At 33.1% G+C, this 21,174-nt stretch overlaps 3 protein-coding genes and 1 pseudogene across 3 annotated transcripts; 2 read left to right on the top strand and 2 right to left on the bottom strand.

The window, feature by feature from the left end:
• The first annotated feature begins 843 nt into the window (after nucleotides 1–843).
• Nucleotides 844–3,402, top strand: SIP2-2 (aquaporin SIP2-2). The gene is made up of 3 exons (XM_003554039.5): nucleotides 844–1,375; nucleotides 2,594–2,854; nucleotides 2,977–3,402. Exons 1-3 carry the CDS (start codon nucleotides 1,091–1,093, stop codon nucleotides 3,139–3,141), a joined length of 711 nt encoding a protein of 236 aa, XP_003554087.1. The 5' UTR covers nucleotides 844–1,090; the 3' UTR covers nucleotides 3,142–3,402.
• A 2,011-nt stretch (nucleotides 3,403–5,413) lies between these two features.
• Nucleotides 5,414–6,002, top strand: LOC106797226 (delta(3,5)-Delta(2,4)-dienoyl-CoA isomerase, peroxisomal-like; annotated as a pseudogene).
• A 3,201-nt stretch (nucleotides 6,003–9,203) lies between these two features.
• LOC100527925 (putative ferritin-like diiron-carboxylate protein) lies at nucleotides 9,204–12,332 on the bottom strand. The gene is made up of 5 exons (NM_001248790.2): nucleotides 11,755–12,332; nucleotides 10,975–11,039; nucleotides 10,536–10,863; nucleotides 10,135–10,233; nucleotides 9,204–9,880 (listed from the first exon to the last, which is right to left on the bottom strand). The coding sequence occupies exons 1-5, from the start codon at nucleotides 12,271–12,273 to the stop codon at nucleotides 9,617–9,619; spliced, it is 1,275 nt and encodes a 424-aa protein (NP_001235719.2). The 5' UTR covers nucleotides 12,274–12,332; the 3' UTR covers nucleotides 9,204–9,616.
• A 1,470-nt stretch (nucleotides 12,333–13,802) lies between these two features.
• On the bottom strand, nucleotides 13,803–20,617 carry LOC102668608 (probable protein S-acyltransferase 4). The gene is made up of 6 exons (XM_006604238.4): nucleotides 19,953–20,617; nucleotides 19,060–19,248; nucleotides 17,832–18,140; nucleotides 16,289–16,504; nucleotides 14,587–15,177; nucleotides 13,803–14,076 (listed from the first exon to the last, which is right to left on the bottom strand). Exons 1-5 carry the CDS (start codon nucleotides 20,046–20,048, stop codon nucleotides 14,623–14,625), a joined length of 1,365 nt encoding a protein of 454 aa, XP_006604301.1. The 5' UTR covers nucleotides 20,049–20,617; the 3' UTR covers nucleotides 13,803–14,076; nucleotides 14,587–14,622.
• Nucleotides 20,618–21,174: the final 557 nt, after the last annotated feature.

Raw genomic sequence — 21,174 nt, forward strand, 5'->3', positions numbered from 1 at the left:
AATTAAATGATTCAGAAGATTATGAAATAAATCATGTTGAGTGTAACACTCTCTCTACTTGACGTACTCATTTCTATTCATAATTTATAGATTTCACCTAGCTACTTGTAAAATATTATTAAGTTCCCAACATTCCTTAAGAAAAATATTATGCTAAAATTATTAAGCTCACAATCAAGTCATGCAGAGTAGTGTTCTTGAAACCTGATAATCGATCTAGTGTCAGAGTCCACTCATGAGTCACTTATTGACTTGATATATTAAAAATTAAAATATATATAATAAAATATAATCAATTTATATTTTTATATTTTAAAATTAAATTCATTGTCATGATCAAACTATAAATATTATATAATCATTTATTATTATAAACTATTTTGTGGATATTATCATTAAATAACTAAGAAAATTCTTATTTTTCAGGATTAAATATAAAAGTTATCGGATAATAATAAATAAGTTTGGTGAAGATTAAAAAAATATTATAGGAGTATATTATATGTCATTCAATAATTAGTTATTAACAACTTAACATAAGAAACGAAAAAAAAAAAGAACTTATCCACCGGATCAACTCGGTTTGGGTCCGTTGTATTTCGATCTTACACCTTAATCTTAATCTGACACATACCATCGATCCGAATCCAACCTCCAATCTTAATAACTATAATGGAGATGATAGAATAATTTAAAATAAAAATGTAAGAAGTGAGAAATGTTTAAAAATAATATAAGTAATGAACAAAAAAATTTGTAATTTAAAATAAGATTGTTTTTCTTAATTTTATTGTTTTATACATCTTTTAGAAAAATGATATTTGTACAACAACAAAATATAAAACCAAGAGAAAGAAAGAGAGAAATGAAGATAAATTAAAGATACTCACAAAAAATTGTGATTTTTGAAATTAGAAAGTGCTAAAAAGTCTAAAACCCATGCGGCCAAGTTTCAATTTACTATATGGCAATCAGGTTCCTTTGTCCAGACAGGAGCATTCCCAGTTTGCCTTAAACAAAGATAAACAAACACGGGCATGTAGCAGACAGGCACATACATACCCCAATAACCCCATCATCGTTGAAGAAGATGGGACGAGCCAGGCTTCTGGTTTCAGACTTCGTTCTGTCTTTCATGTGGGTATGGTCCGGTGTTCTCCTTCGGATCATCGTCTTCAACCACCTTGGCTTCGCTCATGGCCCCCTCGGTGAGGTTATCAAAACTACCTTCTCCATCGCCAACATGTTCTTCTTCGCCTTCCTCGTCAAGGTTACACGTGGCGGCGCCTACAACCCCCTCACCGTTCTGGCCGATGCTATCTCCAGGGATTTTAACAACTTCCTCTACTGCGCTGGTGCCAGAATCCCCACTCAGGTTCTTCTTTTCTTCTCTTATTACCAATAAATAAATACCCTTTCTATTAGGTTCCTTTTTTATTGCCCCTAACATGGTTTTTTCAATGGCTTGGATTTGAAATTTGAATAAAATTTGGTGAAAGCGGAATTGTGGGGGTCTTGCATAAATTTTTGTTATGTAAATTAACATAGACACCGTATCTGAAAGTTGAGAGTTTTTTTGGCCCTCTTTTGAACCTTTGTGTGGTGAAGACTTAGATTTGACCGGTGTTAAATTTCATGCTGTTGCTTGCTGGTTAATTGTGTTCCTTTTTTCTTCTTATTTGCTTGATTAAAAAGTTCAGAATTTTAGTTAAATTGGATGCTAGTAGATTTTTTGAAATTGGTGGTTGATGAATTAATTCTCTTAATTGAATTTGTGTTGTGGGTTATGAGTCAATTGGTGCTTTTTGTATTGGAATTGTTATCTTTGACTAGGTTTTTGGGATTGAATGAGCTTGTTTACACCCTACAAGATTCTATTATCTACCTGTGTCTATGTGCTATTGTGCCCGGTTTGCTTGCACTGGCAATTATTTGACTTGAAATAATCTCGTGTTGGGTGGAGCATTTCAGATCATAATTATTTGAATATCTTCAAATTCTCCATGTGCAGAAGATGACTTAACAACTTTTATAGGCAGTCAACTCTTTGATACTTGGATGGTTAAAAATTTGAAGCAATGTTATTCCTTTTTTGATGTTTGGAATTTTCACTGAAGATTTAAAATACGTGCAGCACTGCAGGCTTTCTAGCCCTGGGTTTTTTTTTGGCCCTGTGAGCCTTTTTTACCTTGGCCCACACAGGTCAGGGCTGGGCTGGGCCATTTTGACGGCTCTATACTTGCTTTTCTTATGTTTTGATTTTACTTGTCTTAATATCATAAAGCATGGTTAATTGAGGCTCACATGCTTTCACACACTTGCAAATAGAGTTTGCAGTTCTGTATATATGCCCCCATTTGCAAACATTGAAGATGAAGATTAATGAGGAGGCTTGAGTGTTCTCTTACCTATCACAACTATGTAATAATTGTTGGCTAAGCTAGAAACTAGAAAGTAACCTCATTACATCACTGTTTCCTGTAGTTGCTTCTTGTTTATTACACATCTCAACCATAGCCGTGAATGTCTATCCCATTACTCAAAATGAATTGAAGATTATCATTCAAATATGCTTGGTTTTCAATCTCTCCAGGTGGTTGGATCGATTGTTGGAGTTAAACTTCTTATTGATACCATTCCTGAAGTAGGACTGGGACCACGTCTGAATGTTGACATTCATCGGGGTGCGCTGACAGAAGGATTATTAACATTTGCAATTGTAACCATTTCACTTGGACTCGCCTCAAAAATCCGTGAAAATTTCTTCATGAAGACTTGGATCTCCAGCCTCTCCAAGTTAACACTTCATATACTTGGCTCTGATCTGACTGGTGGTTGCATGAACCCTGCATCTGTAAGTATTGCTACAAAAGACACCAAAGATAAAAAAAAAAAAAAAACTTTGGTTTTGTGAACCATAGAATAGAAGAAACCTTTGTTGTTTTATTGCTAAGAAACCTTGTTTGACTTGTTCAGGTAATGGGATGGGCATATGCTCGAGGCGATCACATAACAAAGGAGCACTTCCTTGTATATTGGCTTGCTCCCATAGAAGCAACTATTTTAGCAGTGTGGACATTCAAATTTCTAGTGCAGCCTGGAAAAGAAGATAAATCAACCTCAAAAAGTAAATCGGATTGAAGGAGCTTTATTTTGTGTGCTAAGTGTATGATTTCATCTTGCTTTCAAATATTATTTCTACAGTTGGTGGGATGAATGCATGGCAAGCCAAGAACTTGTACATATAAATCATTGGTTAGTGTATTGTGCTATCAACTTTTGGGGTTTGTGTAATACTACATCATACACTACTAATTGTCTAATTCCATTCCTTGTACTCTCAAACGACGTGACCATGGACTTAGGAAGTATAATATTGTATTTAGTTCCTGATTTTCTTTACTTTTCTTTGTTAGTTGATGGTGCATCTAAATAAACTGAAAACCGAACAAGTCAAAAATAAAAATAAGAAAATAGTTTTCTTATTGGATTGGATCAAATTTTATATTTAATTTTGAAAATTAATTCAGTTTAATCCAAAATCAAACTTTAAATATGTATAATTTTTTTTATTTATAACTTTATAACTTTATTATACCAAACATTTTTATATTTTTATTTCTTTGTCACAAAATTATTTTCGAAAAATATATTTAATCAGAGATTATTTTTAATAACTATTTGTACATAGATGCATGAATATAATTATCATGTTATGCAGAAAAAAAATTTAATAGTCAATATTTTAAAAGCTATACTGTTTTTAACACCAAATACTCCAATATTTCCTTTGTGGAAGTATATGCACTCTGTAAATTGAAAGTTATATTTGTCTTGAATAATGAGTTTTCTAGTAGACTAAATTGCATAATATGAAAATTTGAACACTAAAAATAAGATTCAACCGAACTAAAAGTATATTTTATAAAAACAAATTGGCCATGAAACAAATTGTCACGGACTATCCCAGTTTTCACCCCATCAATAATCCAACGGTCCAAATTAGAAGAACGGCAACATAAGTTCCTGCGTCGAAGTTACAGAATCCAATACCACCAATACCCATGTCTTTAAAATAGACAAAACATAGAATCTGTTTAATTAGTCTTTCATGTTTTGGATTCGAAGGTGGATCAGGAAACCCACGATCATGATGATTTTAATTCCTCTGACCCCTGTAATATTTCCAGATTGCCTTCTTCTGGTTAATTAGTTATTTCCTATCCTTAGTTGTTGTTATTATTCAATTCAAGTCATGGTTTTAAATTGAGGTCGCGGGTGTGTTGTGATGAGTTAGAAAACTTTATCGGGAAAATACAGCTGATGCGATCGCAATTGCAATTAGAGTGACATTGTGGGGAGTCAAAATACTTGACATTGGGACTGTAATTGTTGTTGTGAAATACTATTTAAAATCATGATTAAAGTATTCAGCTTCTCATTGTAATTCCGTTTTTAGTAAAATAAATAAAAAAAGTTTTACATAAAAATTAATAGAGTTTTTGGCAATTAAATAAATGAAAGAAAAGAGTTTTTAAAATTTGGACACCACCTTGGGAACTCATTATTGCACATCTATACATTGGAATTTGTAAAATAATGCATGTAGAGAGCGAAATGCCCTTCTCACAGCACTGAAATTGAAGCTTCAATCCTTCTTCATTCTCTCTAATCGCATGAAAACTCTAGCACAACAACCAAATAAAATTTTGAGGAATATTAGAGAACCGTTAGAGAGGTTGCTATGCTGCTAGATTATACACGCGCCGCTTACAGATAAGAGATGAGTTTATCACAATTGGGGTTAAAGTGAATATTCGTAGGAATCCTTACAGGATCAAATTAACATTAATTTTGGAGTGTTTTATATTATTAACCAAATGAATAACTGAATGATTATATGCCTTAAATGTTAGAAGATTGCTATTGTATGATATATATATATATATATATATATATATATATATATATATATATATATATATGTTAGTGTGAGTTATAAACTGAAGAAACGCATATAACTTTTAAGGACGAGAGTGAATATTATGTATTGGATATTTGATAGGTAAAGTATACGTGAAATGAATTTAATTAATTAAAATATAGAAATATAAGAAATAATCATATGAGAAATTAAGGATTCAACAAAAGTTACAAATTTTTTAAACATGGAAATTAAAATTGCGGAAAAACAATAGACGAGCCAAAATCAATGATTAAGAATAAAAAAGAACCAACATTATAATTTATACAAACTTTTATGTAACTAAAATGCAATTATATTCAATTCAACCTTCTTTTGACAGGAAAATTCATCTAAGTAAATCCCATAAAAAAATTATCATTTTATTTCAGTGACCAACTATTAATTGTGGCTCGAACATCAAAGGTTCTAGCTTAGTTCAGTGAGTAAGCATGCATCATGTTGTAGATTCTCTCACACCGTTTTTACTTTTCACATATAAACAAAATTGTGGCTCGATTACATTGGTAGGAGGAGATATGTGAATCAAAATAAAAATAAATTAGGTATTAGTGCGAAAGGGTGAAAATGTTTGTGGTTGCAGTTAGAGAAGGTGGGGAAATGGAAGAGAAATACTCAAACCTGGAAATTTCGGAGGAGAGCCCAAATTCAGGGGTGTTCTTTCTTATCTTAAATCGCCCGTCACGACCAGAGCTCTGCATGCACTGGATCACAACCAGGAGGTGAAGGTGATCGTCTTGTCGAGCGCCGGGGCCCACTGCTGCTCCGGCATCGACATCTCCCTCCTGGGATCAACCGCCGCGAATTCGGGTTCCTCCGGCGAGAGATACTGGCGATGCAAGACGCGGTAACGGCCCTGGAACGGTGCCGTAAGCCGGTGACTGCAAGCATACAGGGGGCGTGCATCGGCGGTGGAATTGATATCGTGACGGCGTGTGACATAAGGATGTGCACCGAGGCGTTTTTCTCCATGGGGAAATCGCATGCGCACACGATCAGAGAGATTCTGATCAAATGAAATATGGGTAACATGTGATAAAATATGTAAATTGACAATATATTCATTTTTTGAAATCAACCTTTTATGTTTTATTTTAATTGTATCAGTGGTGTGTGTACGTGATGGTTTGAGTATTTAAGCTAAAAAAAAAAAGTAATTTTTAAATCAGACACATAAGAAGTATTAAATAAGTGTCTAAATGTGTGGGTGTTCGACATGAGGACACTTCAATTGCAAACATGAGAGGTGTTGATGCTTAATAGGGCCTTACCTACACTACTCACTACGCACACACATTGCATTGTAGCTTCTACTTACTTCATTTCTCTCTGCCAAGAGAATAGGGATTTGAAGATAAGATTCTTGTATTGTTATTCTCACCTTCCTTCACAGGGCTTCTTTACAAACCCCTAGTTCAGCTATAAGACATATTTGCCTGTATTCTGTCTAGCAACTTGTAGGGCTGGCCGAAAAGAACTGAACTGCACTGAACCGGTACTGAACCCAACCGAATTGAATGAAAAAAACTGAACTGTTTTTTCAGTTCAGTTTTAAAAAGTTGAACTGCTAAAAGAGCAGTTCAGTGCACTGCCAAACTGTCACTTATGAAAGTTTAAAAAATTCAGTTTTTAAGGAACCTGCATTTGTTTTTTACTGACTTCTAATTTGGCTTCTGAATATTTCCATTTTTCTTGAAAGTTACTGGATCGTTCTGTCTTTAAAATTTACATCTTAGTTAATGCTTGCTTCCGTAGGAATTTTCAATGAAAGATTATTAATTGAGAATTAAGTTGATTTCATTAACTTGACAACAACTGACAAGAATAAAGTACTTGCATTGTAAGGGATTTTTGCACAAGAGACATCAAACCAGACAACTATATGGATACTGAGAGGAAATCAAATAACGTAACATCATCAAAATTCGTTCTATTTTTTGGGTAACAGGTAAATAGTTTTTCTCTCTGATAGTTCCTTTTATGCTTACAATTGTTCTTTTTGTTCACACTAACAAAGTTAGCATTATAGGAAAACGTGTATAACTATCACCAAATTATCAGATTACAAGCTACTTAGAGTAGCGTAAACTCAGTTTCCTGTGCAGAAACCATATCACCACGAAGTTTAACTAGTGCCACTGCTTCATTAATTGCATCCAATACTTTTAGCTTTCCTCTACTCACAGCATCATCCATTGGAGTCCTCTCGTGACTGTTTAGCTCCAACCATGATTAGTTTCTTCATAACCTCAACATACCCATTGAGACATGCCAATTGAAGAGGTGAATTCTTTCCTTCATTTGGTGAATTAAGATCCACTCCTGTACTGATTAAATACTCCACAATATGAAAATTGTTGATTTGAAAATGAATGAAAAACCAATTACTTAGAGTGCAATTCAGTTCGGTTCAAAGCATAAAAGCTGTTTAGTTCAATTTAGAGCACAAATCAGTTTGAACTTTTAGAATGCCGTTAATTGAATCAAAGAATAATTCGGTTTAGTTCATCCAAACTGTTTTTTTAGTTCAGTTCGGTTTGCGTAAACTGTTTTTTAAGTTCGCTTCAATTTGTTACCAGTTTAATTCAGTTTAGTTTTTTTTTTCCCCACGCCTACTTACAAGTGGGAATCGCCTAGAAGCTTTGCCCATCTGCCCAAAACAAGTGTTTATGTTCAATAAAAAAAAAGAATTTCAAAAAAATATTTTTACTTGTTAAATTGTTTTAAATTATATAAAAATATTAGAAATTACCTAATAAATAATATTAACCTATTAATATTAATTTAATATACTTTTCCTAAAGTAAGGCCACCCATCTGTTATGAGAATTTGAAATAACTTGTTCTAAAAGCCATGCTCTTAAAATGAAAATCTGTGTTCAATTGTAAAAAAAGCTCTAAAAAATAAAATGAGTTTTTTTTTTCCAAAGAAGTAATATTTTAAAAAATACTTTGGATAAAATAATTTTAGAAACTTGTCCTTCTCCTTTATTTCAGAACTAAAAAAAAAAAACACATTACCTAAGAAATTTTAACTTAAAAAGTAACTTTTAAGCTTTTTTTTTTAAACTGGTGAACAACTTGAACCTTAATTTTAAAGTTTTCAGTTTTAAATTGAATTAGATTTTAAGATTAAAATACAAACAAACCAAATGCTATCAACGTTTTTTTTTCTTTCTCTTTTTTCATATTAAAAAGTTTAAAAAATAAAATTTAAACTAAAGACTTAAGTTTCTCAAATTTATGCTTCTATTGTTTTTGGACTCCAAATTAATTTTTTTGGCCCTCAATTTTGGAAAATATTTTTTTCAGTCCATTAAATTTAAAAAAAGCTCTATTTAGTCCCTTCTATCATTACAAAATGGTGCATCCAAATCACAAATAAGAGACTAAAATGAACATTTTTTAAAATTGAGGGACTAAAATAAATAAATTTAGATTTGAGAGAACAAAAACAACAATGACCTAAATTTGAGGGATAAAAAAAATTTAAGCCTAAACTAAATTATAATATATTTAAAAAATCCAACTAAATTATAATTTTTTAATATAAATTTAATAAATCTCATCTTAGAATCCCCTTTAAATCTTAAAATTCACTTTAAAACTAAGTAAGCGTTATACTAACCCTGATCAATTTTCAAATAAAAATCCGTTTGATGTGTACCCGAAAACAAAAAAGTAGCTAGTAAAATAATCTGTTATAATGAAGAGAAGCTTTAATTTCTAGTACTGTCATTGAGTTAAAATTAAATATAATTGACAGCAATTACATAAAAACATGACAGCTAAATATATTTTTGGTCTCTCAAATTTAGGCACTTTTATTTTTAGTCATCCAAAATTAAATTTACTTTTTTTAGTATCTCAACTTCAAAAAGATGCTTGTTTTAATACTCTTAACTGATTTTTGACTAGTTAGATACATAATTTATGACAATTTTAATTTAAGATGTATTAAAAAAAATATTTTTTAAAATTGATGCCTAAAATAAACAAATTTAAATTTAGGAAACCAAAAAAATAAAAGTGACCTAAATTTATGTTAAGCCAATCATATATATATATATATATATATATATATATATATATATATATATTTTTTTTTTTTTTTTTTTTTTCTTACTAATCTGCTTACTTCAACCATCTCATCTCTAACTAATAAGGAATCGATTGGTTTTCTTTTAATCTTGTTAGCCTATGATGACACAAATCCTTTATATGTATAAGAACAAAGGAATTATTTTCCTGTGTCATTTCAATATTGTTGCTAGTTGGTGGTACCTGCATTCACATATAAACAACCCTAGATTCAAGAGAAAGCAAGGTTTGATGTTTGCTGTTTAGACCTTCCAATTGGTTCATAAGAGTGAGGAAAGAATCATTTCCTGATAAGTAAGTCATAAGGGTAAGACTCGTATTGATCTTCTAAAAAAAACAAAAAAGGAAATACAGAAGGAAGGATGGGAGAAAAAGATGATTAAAACTAAAAAGGACCTCATCATGGTAAATGTTTCCTCACTGTCTTGTACAACCATATTTTACTTTAGCACCAATACTAGTAACACTCAAGATGAACATTTTGATGGAGATCAAAAGGACATAAGGAATTTAATCAATTTATACACAACTTCAGTACACAAGTTGTGGTTCAAACTCTGCCAAATCTACAGACCCTGACTCAATTGGAGGCATTAGATATGTTGCCAAGAGTTCAGACACCAATGCAGCAACCAGTGGGATCCTCTTCAAGTTCTTCACCACCGCTATGTCATCACTCTCCCCAACAGCAATAATCTTCTCGTTTATCTCCACCATCCGGTCCAACTTCCGCTTGAACTCTGGGTTTTCAACATCAAGAACAGCTGGGAAAATCCTAGCAGTTGTGCGGTTTGTCTGCAAAAACAATCCAGAAACTACGTTTGAGTAACTGGTTGTAATATACGAGTTTATTTGTTCTTTGTTGATCAACTTCTATTAGTGATAGACTGATAGTTTTTCAATGCTAACTCAAGGCTCCATTACTTTCATTTTATCATATTATGTTACTAAATTCGCAAGTAATTTTGAATGAATAGAAACAAATACCGATTATACAAAACATCAACGGAGGGAATGGTGATTATAGAAAAATGCAGACACAAACTAACCTCGATGATGACATGCATGTCAAATTCTTTTGTGTTAAGTCCAATGCCTTCATAGAAAGCTGTACGTTGGCAATCATTGAGATACATTGTAACATAAACCTGCAAACAAATTTGGCAACCAAGTTTGAAGTACAGTTAAGAAGGATTAAAACAGCAACTTTTTATTGATAGATGTGACAAATGTGATCTCTTCTGGCTGGTACAAACTGTTCCATGACAAGGTGAATGAGATTTCGCATCTTGGGCATACTTGTTATATATATGCATTATAAATTAAGGTCTGTAGGATTCTGTATGCCTATTCTCACAACCTTAAGCTAGCAACAACTGGCACTAGGTATTGAGGTTTCATCTAAGAATCTTAAAGGAATGCATAATGGTAAGCAAAAGGGAAAAGTTACCGATAGACAGAAGAATCGAGACCACAACTTTGCCTTCCAGTCATTTAGAAATTGTGGCTGTGCCTTCATCAGGGCAGAGAAGAAATCTCCATGCCTGTTCTCATCCTGGCACCAGTTCTCAAAGTACTTAAAAATGGGATAACATTGGAACTCGGGGTTGGCCTTGAGATGTCTGTATATGGTTATGTATCTCCAGTATCCAATTTTCTCAGACAAGTATGTAGCATAGAAGATAAACTTGGGCTTGAAAAATGTGTATTTTCTAGCTTTGGTCAAGAAACCCAAGTCCAGAGCCAAATTAAAATCAGATAAACCTTTGTTCAAAAACCTGCACAGAATCAAAATAATGAGGCCATACACAACAAACATTCAAACGAGATATCAAATAGGAAATGAAAGAATGAGAATTAAGAATTAAAGGCACAAGGTGTGTCCATACCCAGCATGCCTGGCTTCATCCCTAGACATCAGAGAGAAAATCTCTGCCACCACGGGGTTGGTTTTCTGTAACATCAACATCCAAAGCAATAAATCAGGCCAAGAACAAAAGACCAAAACTGCATAAAGAACAACCTTGTCCAAGACAGCTCATTACAAGAAATGAAATGTAGCAGAATTACATCAAACGACCACAACATCATAGGAACAGAATCCTAGTACTTAGAATTAGAACTGTATTGAGAAAGAACAAAAATTGTCTCAATGATTATCTATACTTTTCAATGGCCCCTCCAAAACAATTCTCTGAATGTGACAGTGTAAAGAGTTTTTTGTTTTTACACTGTTATCCAATCAGAAACCCTCGTATATATTAAATTTGTTAACTTTTACAATAATCACCTTAGAAAATCATAACAATGATGATTTCTGATTAATTAACGGTCTAAAATTGATTTTTGATTAGTTGACAATATAATTTTTTTTATTCTGACGGTCCATAGAATTTAAACTCCTCTTTTAATTTTTTTTACATTGTTATCCAATAATAGAATTTAAACTCCTCTTTTAATTTTTTTTACATTGTTATCCAATAAAAAAACGTGTTTATGAAAATCGTGAGAGCCACAATTTCTGATTAATTGATGGTCTAAAATTGATTTATGATTAGTTCACAGTGCAAAAAATTTTATTCGGACAGTGCATAGAATTTATTTATTTATTTTTAAAATTTTCCCTTTGAATGTTGAATCAAATTCAAAAGAAAAGAAAGGGACCATACCTTGAGCCTCCTTCCAAGCTCTTTGTAGAGAAGGAAGCCAGAGAATTCAGCAGTGCAGGACCTCTCAAGGAACTCCACAAAGATCTGCCTGAGTGGCCCCTCAAGTTTGTCAGCAGCTTCCTTGAACTCCTTGTTCCTCACAAAGTGTGTCTGGTTGTAGTCAGTCTTGAACTCCTGGAGCAGTGCCTCAAACTCATCCTGGTTGAGGTTCTTGTTGATCTCAGTGTTGAAGAGGGTCTCCATCTCATCAAAGTCAGTGGTGTAGAACCTTGGAGTCAAGAGGGTCTCCTTGATGTTGCCCTTCTTGTTGCTTGCAGCTGGCTTTGTGGAGGTGGAGGGTGGTGGTGGTGGGGTGGCAGTGGCAGACATTCTTATTATGGTGCTGAATTTGGAGTGTGATCCCATTCTGGGGCTGCTGCCAAATTTGGGAGTGACATTGGAAATTGGTTTCACAAGAGCCATCTCTTCTGCAATGTGAAGGGAAGTGAAGAAGGGTGGTTGAGGACTAAGGAGGAGCATGAAGGACAAGAAAAAGTGAGTGAGGGAGTTTTAGCTTGGATGGAGTGTGATAGAATCTCATCCAATGAAATCTTTGAAGGTTAATTGAAACTTGACATGTGGCAGGTGGTATAAGCTTCAGGATTGGTTGTGATAATTACATGTAGATCACAACTTGTGGCTTCCTTTTACTTCCATTGGATACTTGTGGCTTCTTTGAAGGTTTGCTTAGATTCATAGTAATAAATAAATAAATAAAAGAAAAAGAAATTGTACTTGCATAAATTTTATATAAACAATTATATTTTGATTTTGAAAATTTAACTTTGAGAATTGAATTTGAAATAAAGTGATTTGTATTAAATATCTTTATTAACTAACAATTTTGATAGGTAGACAAATTAGTGTCCGTATACATGTGTTGGTACAAAGATGAAATTTAATTTGCATACTTTTATTTCTTCAAAATTGTGTGGTACAAAAGGAGGTAAGTAAAAATAAATTATCAAAATAAAACCCAATCACGAAGAAGATAAAATGATTTATCCCTAGAGAAATTGGGGCACGTTGTGGTAATAATGCCCTTCATCAACGATACCATGTCTGATATTTTTGAAGATTAACCTATACAATACAAAGATTTTATATTTGATGGGCGCAAAAACACCACCCAATAGCTGCTACTGGGAGCAGAAAACATACAAACCACGTAAATCTGGACCAATGGACCAAAAGGCAGAAAACAAAACACAAAAGCTCGACCACAAAAAATTCTCCTTTTTGTTTTAGGCAAAAAAAATATTATATACAACTTTTTGGGAAAAAACAAAAAACAGATTTCACAAGATATAAATTTGCCTTCTTTTTCCCAAGTGTTAGTACGACAATTCATTTAAATATTTAATAACACAAATAGAAGTGTGAACTTTTACTCCGTTCAGCTCCCTATTTATTTTTGTAAGGGAAGCAACATAGATTAGTTTGACTAAGCCAAAAGAAAAAAAAAGGATTTTCATGGCTTTATTATTTCATAAAAATGAGGTGATTTAAATATAAAGAGTGTAATTATTGGTTATCAAATGAGTTGAGTGGGATGATCTATTTAACTGTGAGAAAATCTTTCAGACCAATGACAATCACAGTAACGCAAACGAATTTAGTCTCTGACTTAATATACTAAAGGATACCCTTGATAGAACAAAAAAAATGAATTGAATTGGATAAATCAATCAAAATAATTTTCCACCAAGTCAAACTGAACTGACATTTCCCTTTTTCTAATCCTAGATTAATTTTAATTAAGTGGTACGTTCCCTCAACAAATTATTTAGGATGACATCATTTTAGCTTTGTTCCTTCAATTGCATTGAAACATACCCAGCGAGGACCTAAGGAGAGAAAAAGATATAATCCTTAAAAAAAAAAATCAGTACACTACTTACAGATTCTAAATTTCTAGTGGTAAATAAAAAAATCATCCAATCTAGAGATCTTTAACAAAGGACCGAGTGGAAGAGATAGGCACACCTAGCACAGCACCTATCATAAACTGGTGCAGAAAATCTTTGTGCATTATTTTGAATGCAAGTGGCGTTTACAGCTTACAACAAACACTTGCCACACTTTTTATGCTAAAATTAGAGAGAAGTGTAGGTTCAATCTCCCCAATTCCAGCATGAATAGTATCAATGAACTTGCATGAGTCAGCACATTGGAAATTCTTACAAACCACAAATTGCTGCAACTATGGAAGTATGGAACCAAACTATCCTCAGTGTCTACTTCAAGGCACACAAGCAATCAAAGTGAAGACCATCAGCAAACCTGAAATAAAGGCCAATCAAGGAAGAGAAAACAGCTTAATAATAATGAAACTAAAATCATTCTTTTTGCATTACATTCTACATATTCAACGTGTGGGTAACTTTAGTTAGATTTTTTTCTTCCTAGTACAAAACCACGAGTATTCTCCATAGGAGACAATCCTGCTCGAGTTGAATAGAACTACAGTAGGTGACAACAGTCTTCCTCTGGGTATTTAATGCAGTTGCATACTCAAGACTTTAACTTGAGACCACTGATTAAACTGAAACAACCTCATTACAATTGATTCACGGACATATTCACGTTTTAGAATATGCACTTTAACTAGATTAGAGTATTGTTTTAGAACCATTTTACTTGATCTTAAGTCAGAATATGCACTTTTTATAACGATCAAACTTAAAGCAACATTTCATCCATGGAGACTTAAACCAGAGTATGGTTTTATGGGTTTCAAGCCAATACCCAAAATTTTTGGGAAGAAAAAAGGATGAAGAGTGAGAAGACAACCTCTTTGCATTGAAAACCAAAAGCTCGCATCGTGGCTTAATGTGAGTGATTCCTGTCATCGGTTTCCTTGATTGTATATGTTCCATCACCAGTAAAGTGCTTTTGGGTAGATTCTCTGACGTTTCCTCCAGCATGGGAGCTTTGCACAGACTCTTCCATTACATCTTCAGTTATGCTTTGGAAATTCAGAACTGTTTGAATGGATGTTCGGGCTGAATCTTTTGCATCATCTTCAATACTGTAGAATGGATCAAAAGAAGGCTGCCCGTCGTCATCTGCAAACTTCATGTCACCATCAAAATTATCAAAATCAAAATTTCGCAGAAGTTCAGGAACAGGCATACGTCCATCTTCTGCACGCATAGATCCCATTTCAATATCAATTTTCTCCTTTGGGGTCAAAATTCCATCCCCAATATTTGGAGTCAGAGACCCGACCATCATAAGTTCATCCTCCACAACAAATGATCGGAAATTATTCTTCGAATGGGGAATACTGGAACAAAGTGTTTCTTTAAGATTTCTGCATGATCCCCTATTGAATGGGTTCCCCTTCTTATCATATTGATATCGGAAGTTCTCATAAGTTGTCTGCATGACCACAAAGGCAAAAAGCCTAAATAATCTTCAACCAATAAACAACAATCTATAAAAATAATGGTCATGTGGACAAGACACTGAAGAACAGGATATACATATTACAGACAAGTGTCCCAGTAAGGTGCTTATTAAAAAATTAAAATCAACTCTAATAAACAGATCCTCTTTAAAATAGAAAGAAAAAAGGGGTTATATTATAATGGCCAAACTCAACATGATGAAAGCATTAAAATCCTGAAGAGAACCTCAAGCCTGAATTGAGCATCACTATAGAAATAAGTTGCCAGGAAATAAGTAGGCAGGAAATAATGTCTTGAATTGCTTTCTATTTCCTAGTTATATTATATGTCATTTTCAAAGTTCATCACAAAAGCTACACAATCATGTTATTTAATTATTAGTACGATTTATTCAGCTGCCACAGATGTCAACTAGAGTCTAGATATCCCAATGTCATCAATAACTTGTCCATAGCTCACGCCAAAAAATATTTTTACCTTGAATAGTGGAAAATTAAAGATGAACTTGATTAATGTAGTCGCATTTAAGTTAAATATCTATTTCAAACTCAGCCACAGTACCTAGTGTTCAGTTATTGTCTCACCTTTTCTCCATTTGCCCTCCTCTTAGATAATAAATCTTTTTATCATTTCAATTATTATATTAATTTCATCCTCTTCTAGTATTGTATCCATTAAACTTCTAGTTTATTATACCAAAACCAGTGTGCCACTTACACAGATTAAAATTCATAATCTTCTAGTTTTTTTGTACCAAGCAGTTTCCCTTCACTAAATCCTGCTAAATTATATGTTCCTGCCAGTGTTACTCATTTGATGCTCAAATGTTGGCAACCATTGAAGCATATTTTTTGAGCTTTCAACTATATGAAGATTACCAGATAATGGTTAATCAATCGTTAGAATTTATGCATCTCTCACTTGAATAATAAATTAATATTAAACATTATAATTTTGTTTTATGTTAAATTGTAAGCAATACAATAGGATGAAGCAAAGAAAGAAAAATCCCAAAATCATGGTAAATAAAGAATCAGAAATGATTAAGAACTTTTTTACATTTTTTGAAGTAAAATAGTCACCTGATTTGTACAAATGAGATAGAAATGGAAAGCTGTGAGGCCACCAACAAACCAGACAGCTATGAAGCAGTATATTATCAGAAAATCTGATACATAATCATGTGTTATTGTCTTCCAAATGCCACTGTGGGCAATATTGATACAAGAGAACGCGAAGACATATATGCACAAACTGGTTGATGTCGAAATAAACATGAAGAAGTACCGATAGTTTCGCTGCAATTATGTCAGTATGTTAGAGAACTAGAACTTGTAAGAAATGAAATGAAGTAGAACATTAATTCATGTTGGTGTTTCTAACCAATTAAGCCAAGGAAAAGGGATCTCTAAGAAGAAGACACATTTAAACTGAACATTCTCCTCTCTCCCATCCTCTCCTTAAAGGATGGGAGGGAGTTACATGCAGCAAGACCTATCTAAAGGTGATACTCGTATCCTTTACCAACTAAAAATCAAAATGGTATTAAAAAACTACTGCCTAACTGTATACATGATTCAATGAAAACACAGAACATATTCTATGGGTAGGAGAACCTCATTCTCCTGCTTATTTCCTTATGCATGCCAGTTGTATTATTAGGAAAATGATACTATCGTCCATAATTAAACATTTCATTTTAGAGCTCTCATAGGTTTCCTAGTTTCAGCACCTTCAATTACTCATAGCTTCTGTTAGGGAAATGTGATTGGTCAAGAAAGCTCCAGCCACATAGTAGTAGCTTGTATCAGAAGTTTTGTAGTGTGCAAGGAGAAGATGCTAAGAGTTCATGATCATGGAAACATTAGACAATAAATCTAAATTAAATTATCTTCCACTGGAGGAGCATGGACATCCCATTATTAAGTAACATGTCAAATGTAGAACTTCCTCAATCCCAAATCTAGAATTTTTTTTTTGCATAACTACTTTTCAAGATTTTTATGAACTGATATTTGAGCAATAAGTCACTCAGTTCAAGGTAATCATCACTTTAATTAGACAATTTTTCAAAAAGGAATAGCATGCAGAGCCTAGAGGTCCTCAATTTTCATGCATAATATGAAAATAACAAAATCCAAACCAGTGTTGTTAAATAGCGGCCAAGGTGCTGCCAGGGCAAAATGGCGTGGTGGATTTTTTGCCAGCCGCCACAGACAATTTGTGAATAGGAGCAATGGTGTGTTTATATGGCAGAATTTCAGCCTTCCACCATCCACCATTGATAACACTGATCCAAATTCCAAACATTCTTGTTCAAGTGTGAGGTTCGAGTGACAATTGATTAGATCTAAGTTTGGAGTGTTTAGAATGAAATTGTACATTCCAGTAAAAATATGTATGAAACCAACTAGTAACTTCGTCACTGCACTTCAAGAAACATCATACTAACTTCAGTACTTGTAATAGATTCAGAAGATCAACAATGTCTACTTTCAAGTTTATTCTATAAATCTTTTGAATTGATTTCCAAGAAGCATAAGAAAAAAGTTGTTGGATAAAACAATGTAACATTGTCTCATTGAAAGTTTCTAAATTTCACTTTTTACAGTATACTGGACTTACTATTCCAATGCACTGGCCAACCCAGGGACAGTGATGATCAAATCTCTGGACACAATTGTTGCATATAGAACAATGAGAAGTACGAGGAGGGCGATAAAGCAAGCACGTATCACAGAACTTTACTTTCACTATGTGACCATTAACAACAACATCTTTAGTTCGAGGTAGTTTCAGATGAGGGGTTGTGCCATTAATCCACTCCATGGAAGGGGTAGGTATATCACATGTTTCATCAAATTCAGGAGGTCTTGAATTTCTGGGGACAATTCCAGGATCTCTCCCAGAAGTCAAAAGGAGGAATATTAAATCCTGCACATGAGTTGTTAAACATATCAGCTTTTATTTTCAAAATAAGAAAGAGGCGCTCATCATAAGCTATGATGAAAGAATAAGATGATAAGGGATTAATGATCAACTAATCATGAGTATGAAATTGAAATAATGTCACCATATGACTTATCATGATATGGGTACTCTTGCGATGGACTTGTACTAGTTGAACTATATTAAAATTTGACCTTGAAAAAAATAAGTAGGAGTATTAGGATATTGTTTTAACGTTTTCTACAAAACTTGCTGACACATTAGCATTAGTCAGAGTGTTCTTTTCTCTCTTCTTTCCTTATAATCTCAAAATGGTATTAAAGCCTTTATATGACTCAGTGATCAAGAGTCTGATCATTGTTGCCCCTATTCTCCATAATCAAATTTTAATTTCAGTATCGCATCAAGTGAGCACGTATATAATCCATGGTGCATGAGGAGGCATGTTAGAGATATGAAACACTATTGGGCTTTTACCAAATGGCTTAAATTTTTAGGAAAGTTGGTCTTTCGTCATTGAAAAAAGTATTGAGTTTGGGGGAAAAGCTAGATATTTTGTCAAAACTAACAGTTTGAAATATATTCATTTTTTCTTTATATAAAGCAGACGCACACTGCTTAAAATGACATTACAGGTCAGAAAATAAGAGAATCTGTAAATTTTGAAAAATTATTTTTCTTTTTATAACATTCAATATTATAATTTCTTACTGCCTATTACCTTAATCATATCTTACATATGCATTAGATAACCCCATGTGTATATAACTATGCATATTGAAAAATTGGTCAACAACTTTGTAACCGGAAAAAGATGAAACACAAGGGAAAATGATAGAAAAAATGCATAGTTGAAGACTAGTTAAAGTAAACTCTCCAAGAATAAATTGCCAAGGGTATTTACCAAAACAGTGAGAATTGAACCCACAATCAATACAGGAAACCAGTAATCATGAATAAGACCATCGGTCTTCTTGATTTTAAGATATATCTTTACACAAAATGCAATTGCAGGTCCAGCAATTAGGAATGTTGTAAGAAACAGGGAAGCTACATCCGGACCAAAAACCAGCCTCCCACCACAGAAAAACTTCTGAAAGAAGTCAAACAAAGAAGAATTAGTGAAGTATAACATGCTTGTTATTGCTTCAAGATATCTAATCATTTCTAAATAATATATGTTTATTTCCAACCCAACACAACAAGGTAAAAACTTTCAGACGGTTGACATTTACAGACTCAAAAAATCCACTGCCATGTGAAAAATTATCTATTAAAATGAATAATTAACCATAAGAAAAGTGTTCCAATTGAAGTGGCACCAGTAACTCAACAGCTTCACAACATCAAGGATTTACATTCACATCCGCAGGAAAATGGGCATATGGGAAGGGAAGCAACAAGCATGCAAGATTAACCACACATTCGCAAGCATTAATTTTTTATCGTAATTTACCAGAAAAGCCAGTTTACCATTAACCCTCTCAAGCAAGCAATCATCAGTACACGTGAAGTTCTCAATCACAAAGCAACATTCATCACATTGAAAGAAACATCCTTAACAAGCCAACAAAAGGCCTCGATTTCACAACTAGGAAACAAAAATATATAATGACAGAAAAGGGAGGTCCAAAAACCACAACTTTTTCAACAAAACATAATTGAAACATAGACAATCAAGTACAAAGAATTAAAACAAAGATTGAATTGTGACCAAACATTCAATCAAATCACCATCAAAATCCAATATTGAGACATGAAAACCAATTCAAAACAAAAGTTGAGATAAAATCTCACGTTGCCTCCCCTCCAAACTTGATAAAGCCTTCTTTGTTTGTGAACCGAATTGCCAGAAGGAGAACCCCCCATTTGCGGAATTTTATTCCCAACCATGGCAGCAGCTGCACCTCGTTAGTCACCAAAACTCCCCTCTCTCTTTCACCAAACCCATAAAACCCAATTCAAGCCCCGACCCAGAAACGAAATCCTCTTAAAAATCCGAAATTTCCTTCTGGGGTTCCTCCAATTAGCCTCCTTATGCAGTGAAAAGGGACAATGCAGATGCAAGAGAGAAAGAGAGGACACAAAGAGACAGAGAGAGAGAGAAAGAAAGAGATGTTTGGTTTAGCTGTTGATGTTGGAATCGCAGCAATGGAGAATCAAGCTGTGACACCAAATCCAAACGGGAAAATTTGTGGGGTTGAAGGGATCATTGGAAGATGAGAATCTCCATGTCCCTTTTTCTAATCAATCCCTCAAAGTTTTCAAGTTTTCTTTTTCTTATTATTTTCTCTTTCTCTCTCCCTCTTCTTTTCTAAGTTTTTTTTTTTTTCTTGTTTCCTGTCTCTCTCTCTCTCTTTCTTTCTGTCTTTCTCCTTCGAATCCAAAGTGCTGACAGCTTTGGGGGGTTCTCGGACGGATTTCCCAATTCTTCGCGCGTAATGTTTCTTATTCGTTACAACACAGCATTATAAAATGCTTAGCCAAGGTATCAATGTTTTTTGTTTTTCTTCTTTTCAAAATACATTACCAATAATGAAATATACAAATTAATAAAATATTCATAAATACTTTCTTTATCGTTGATTATTAAACTTCGTAACAACTTTCGTATGAAGTAGTTTCTTCAGGGAAAAAAGTCATTTTAATACACTCGTACGATCAAAAGAGTTAAATTAATGTAAACACTTTTACATGGTAAGCTAATCAGAAATTGTGTAGACGTAATTCTTAAGGTAATTATTGTTAAGTTAACTAAATTTATTATATATTATATATAATAATTTGTGATTAAATAAGAGTGTAAAAAAATTATACTATCAATACAGATATAATTTTTCATAAAAAAGTAAAAAAGAATATAAATAATTTAAAATTGATATCAATTATATGATTTTAAAGTTATTCCATCACAAAAGATATATATGATGTTATAAATAATGAAACTTTTAATTATACCAATGACTTGCTTTAATTAACTTAAAATTTTACACGATGAATAAAAAATATATTTGTTTTT

The sequence above is a fragment of the Glycine max genome, chromosome 19, assembly GCF_000004515.6.
Source record: "Glycine max cultivar Williams 82 chromosome 19, Glycine_max_v4.0, whole genome shotgun sequence".
NCBI lineage: Eukaryota > Viridiplantae > Streptophyta > Magnoliopsida > Fabales > Fabaceae > Glycine > Glycine max.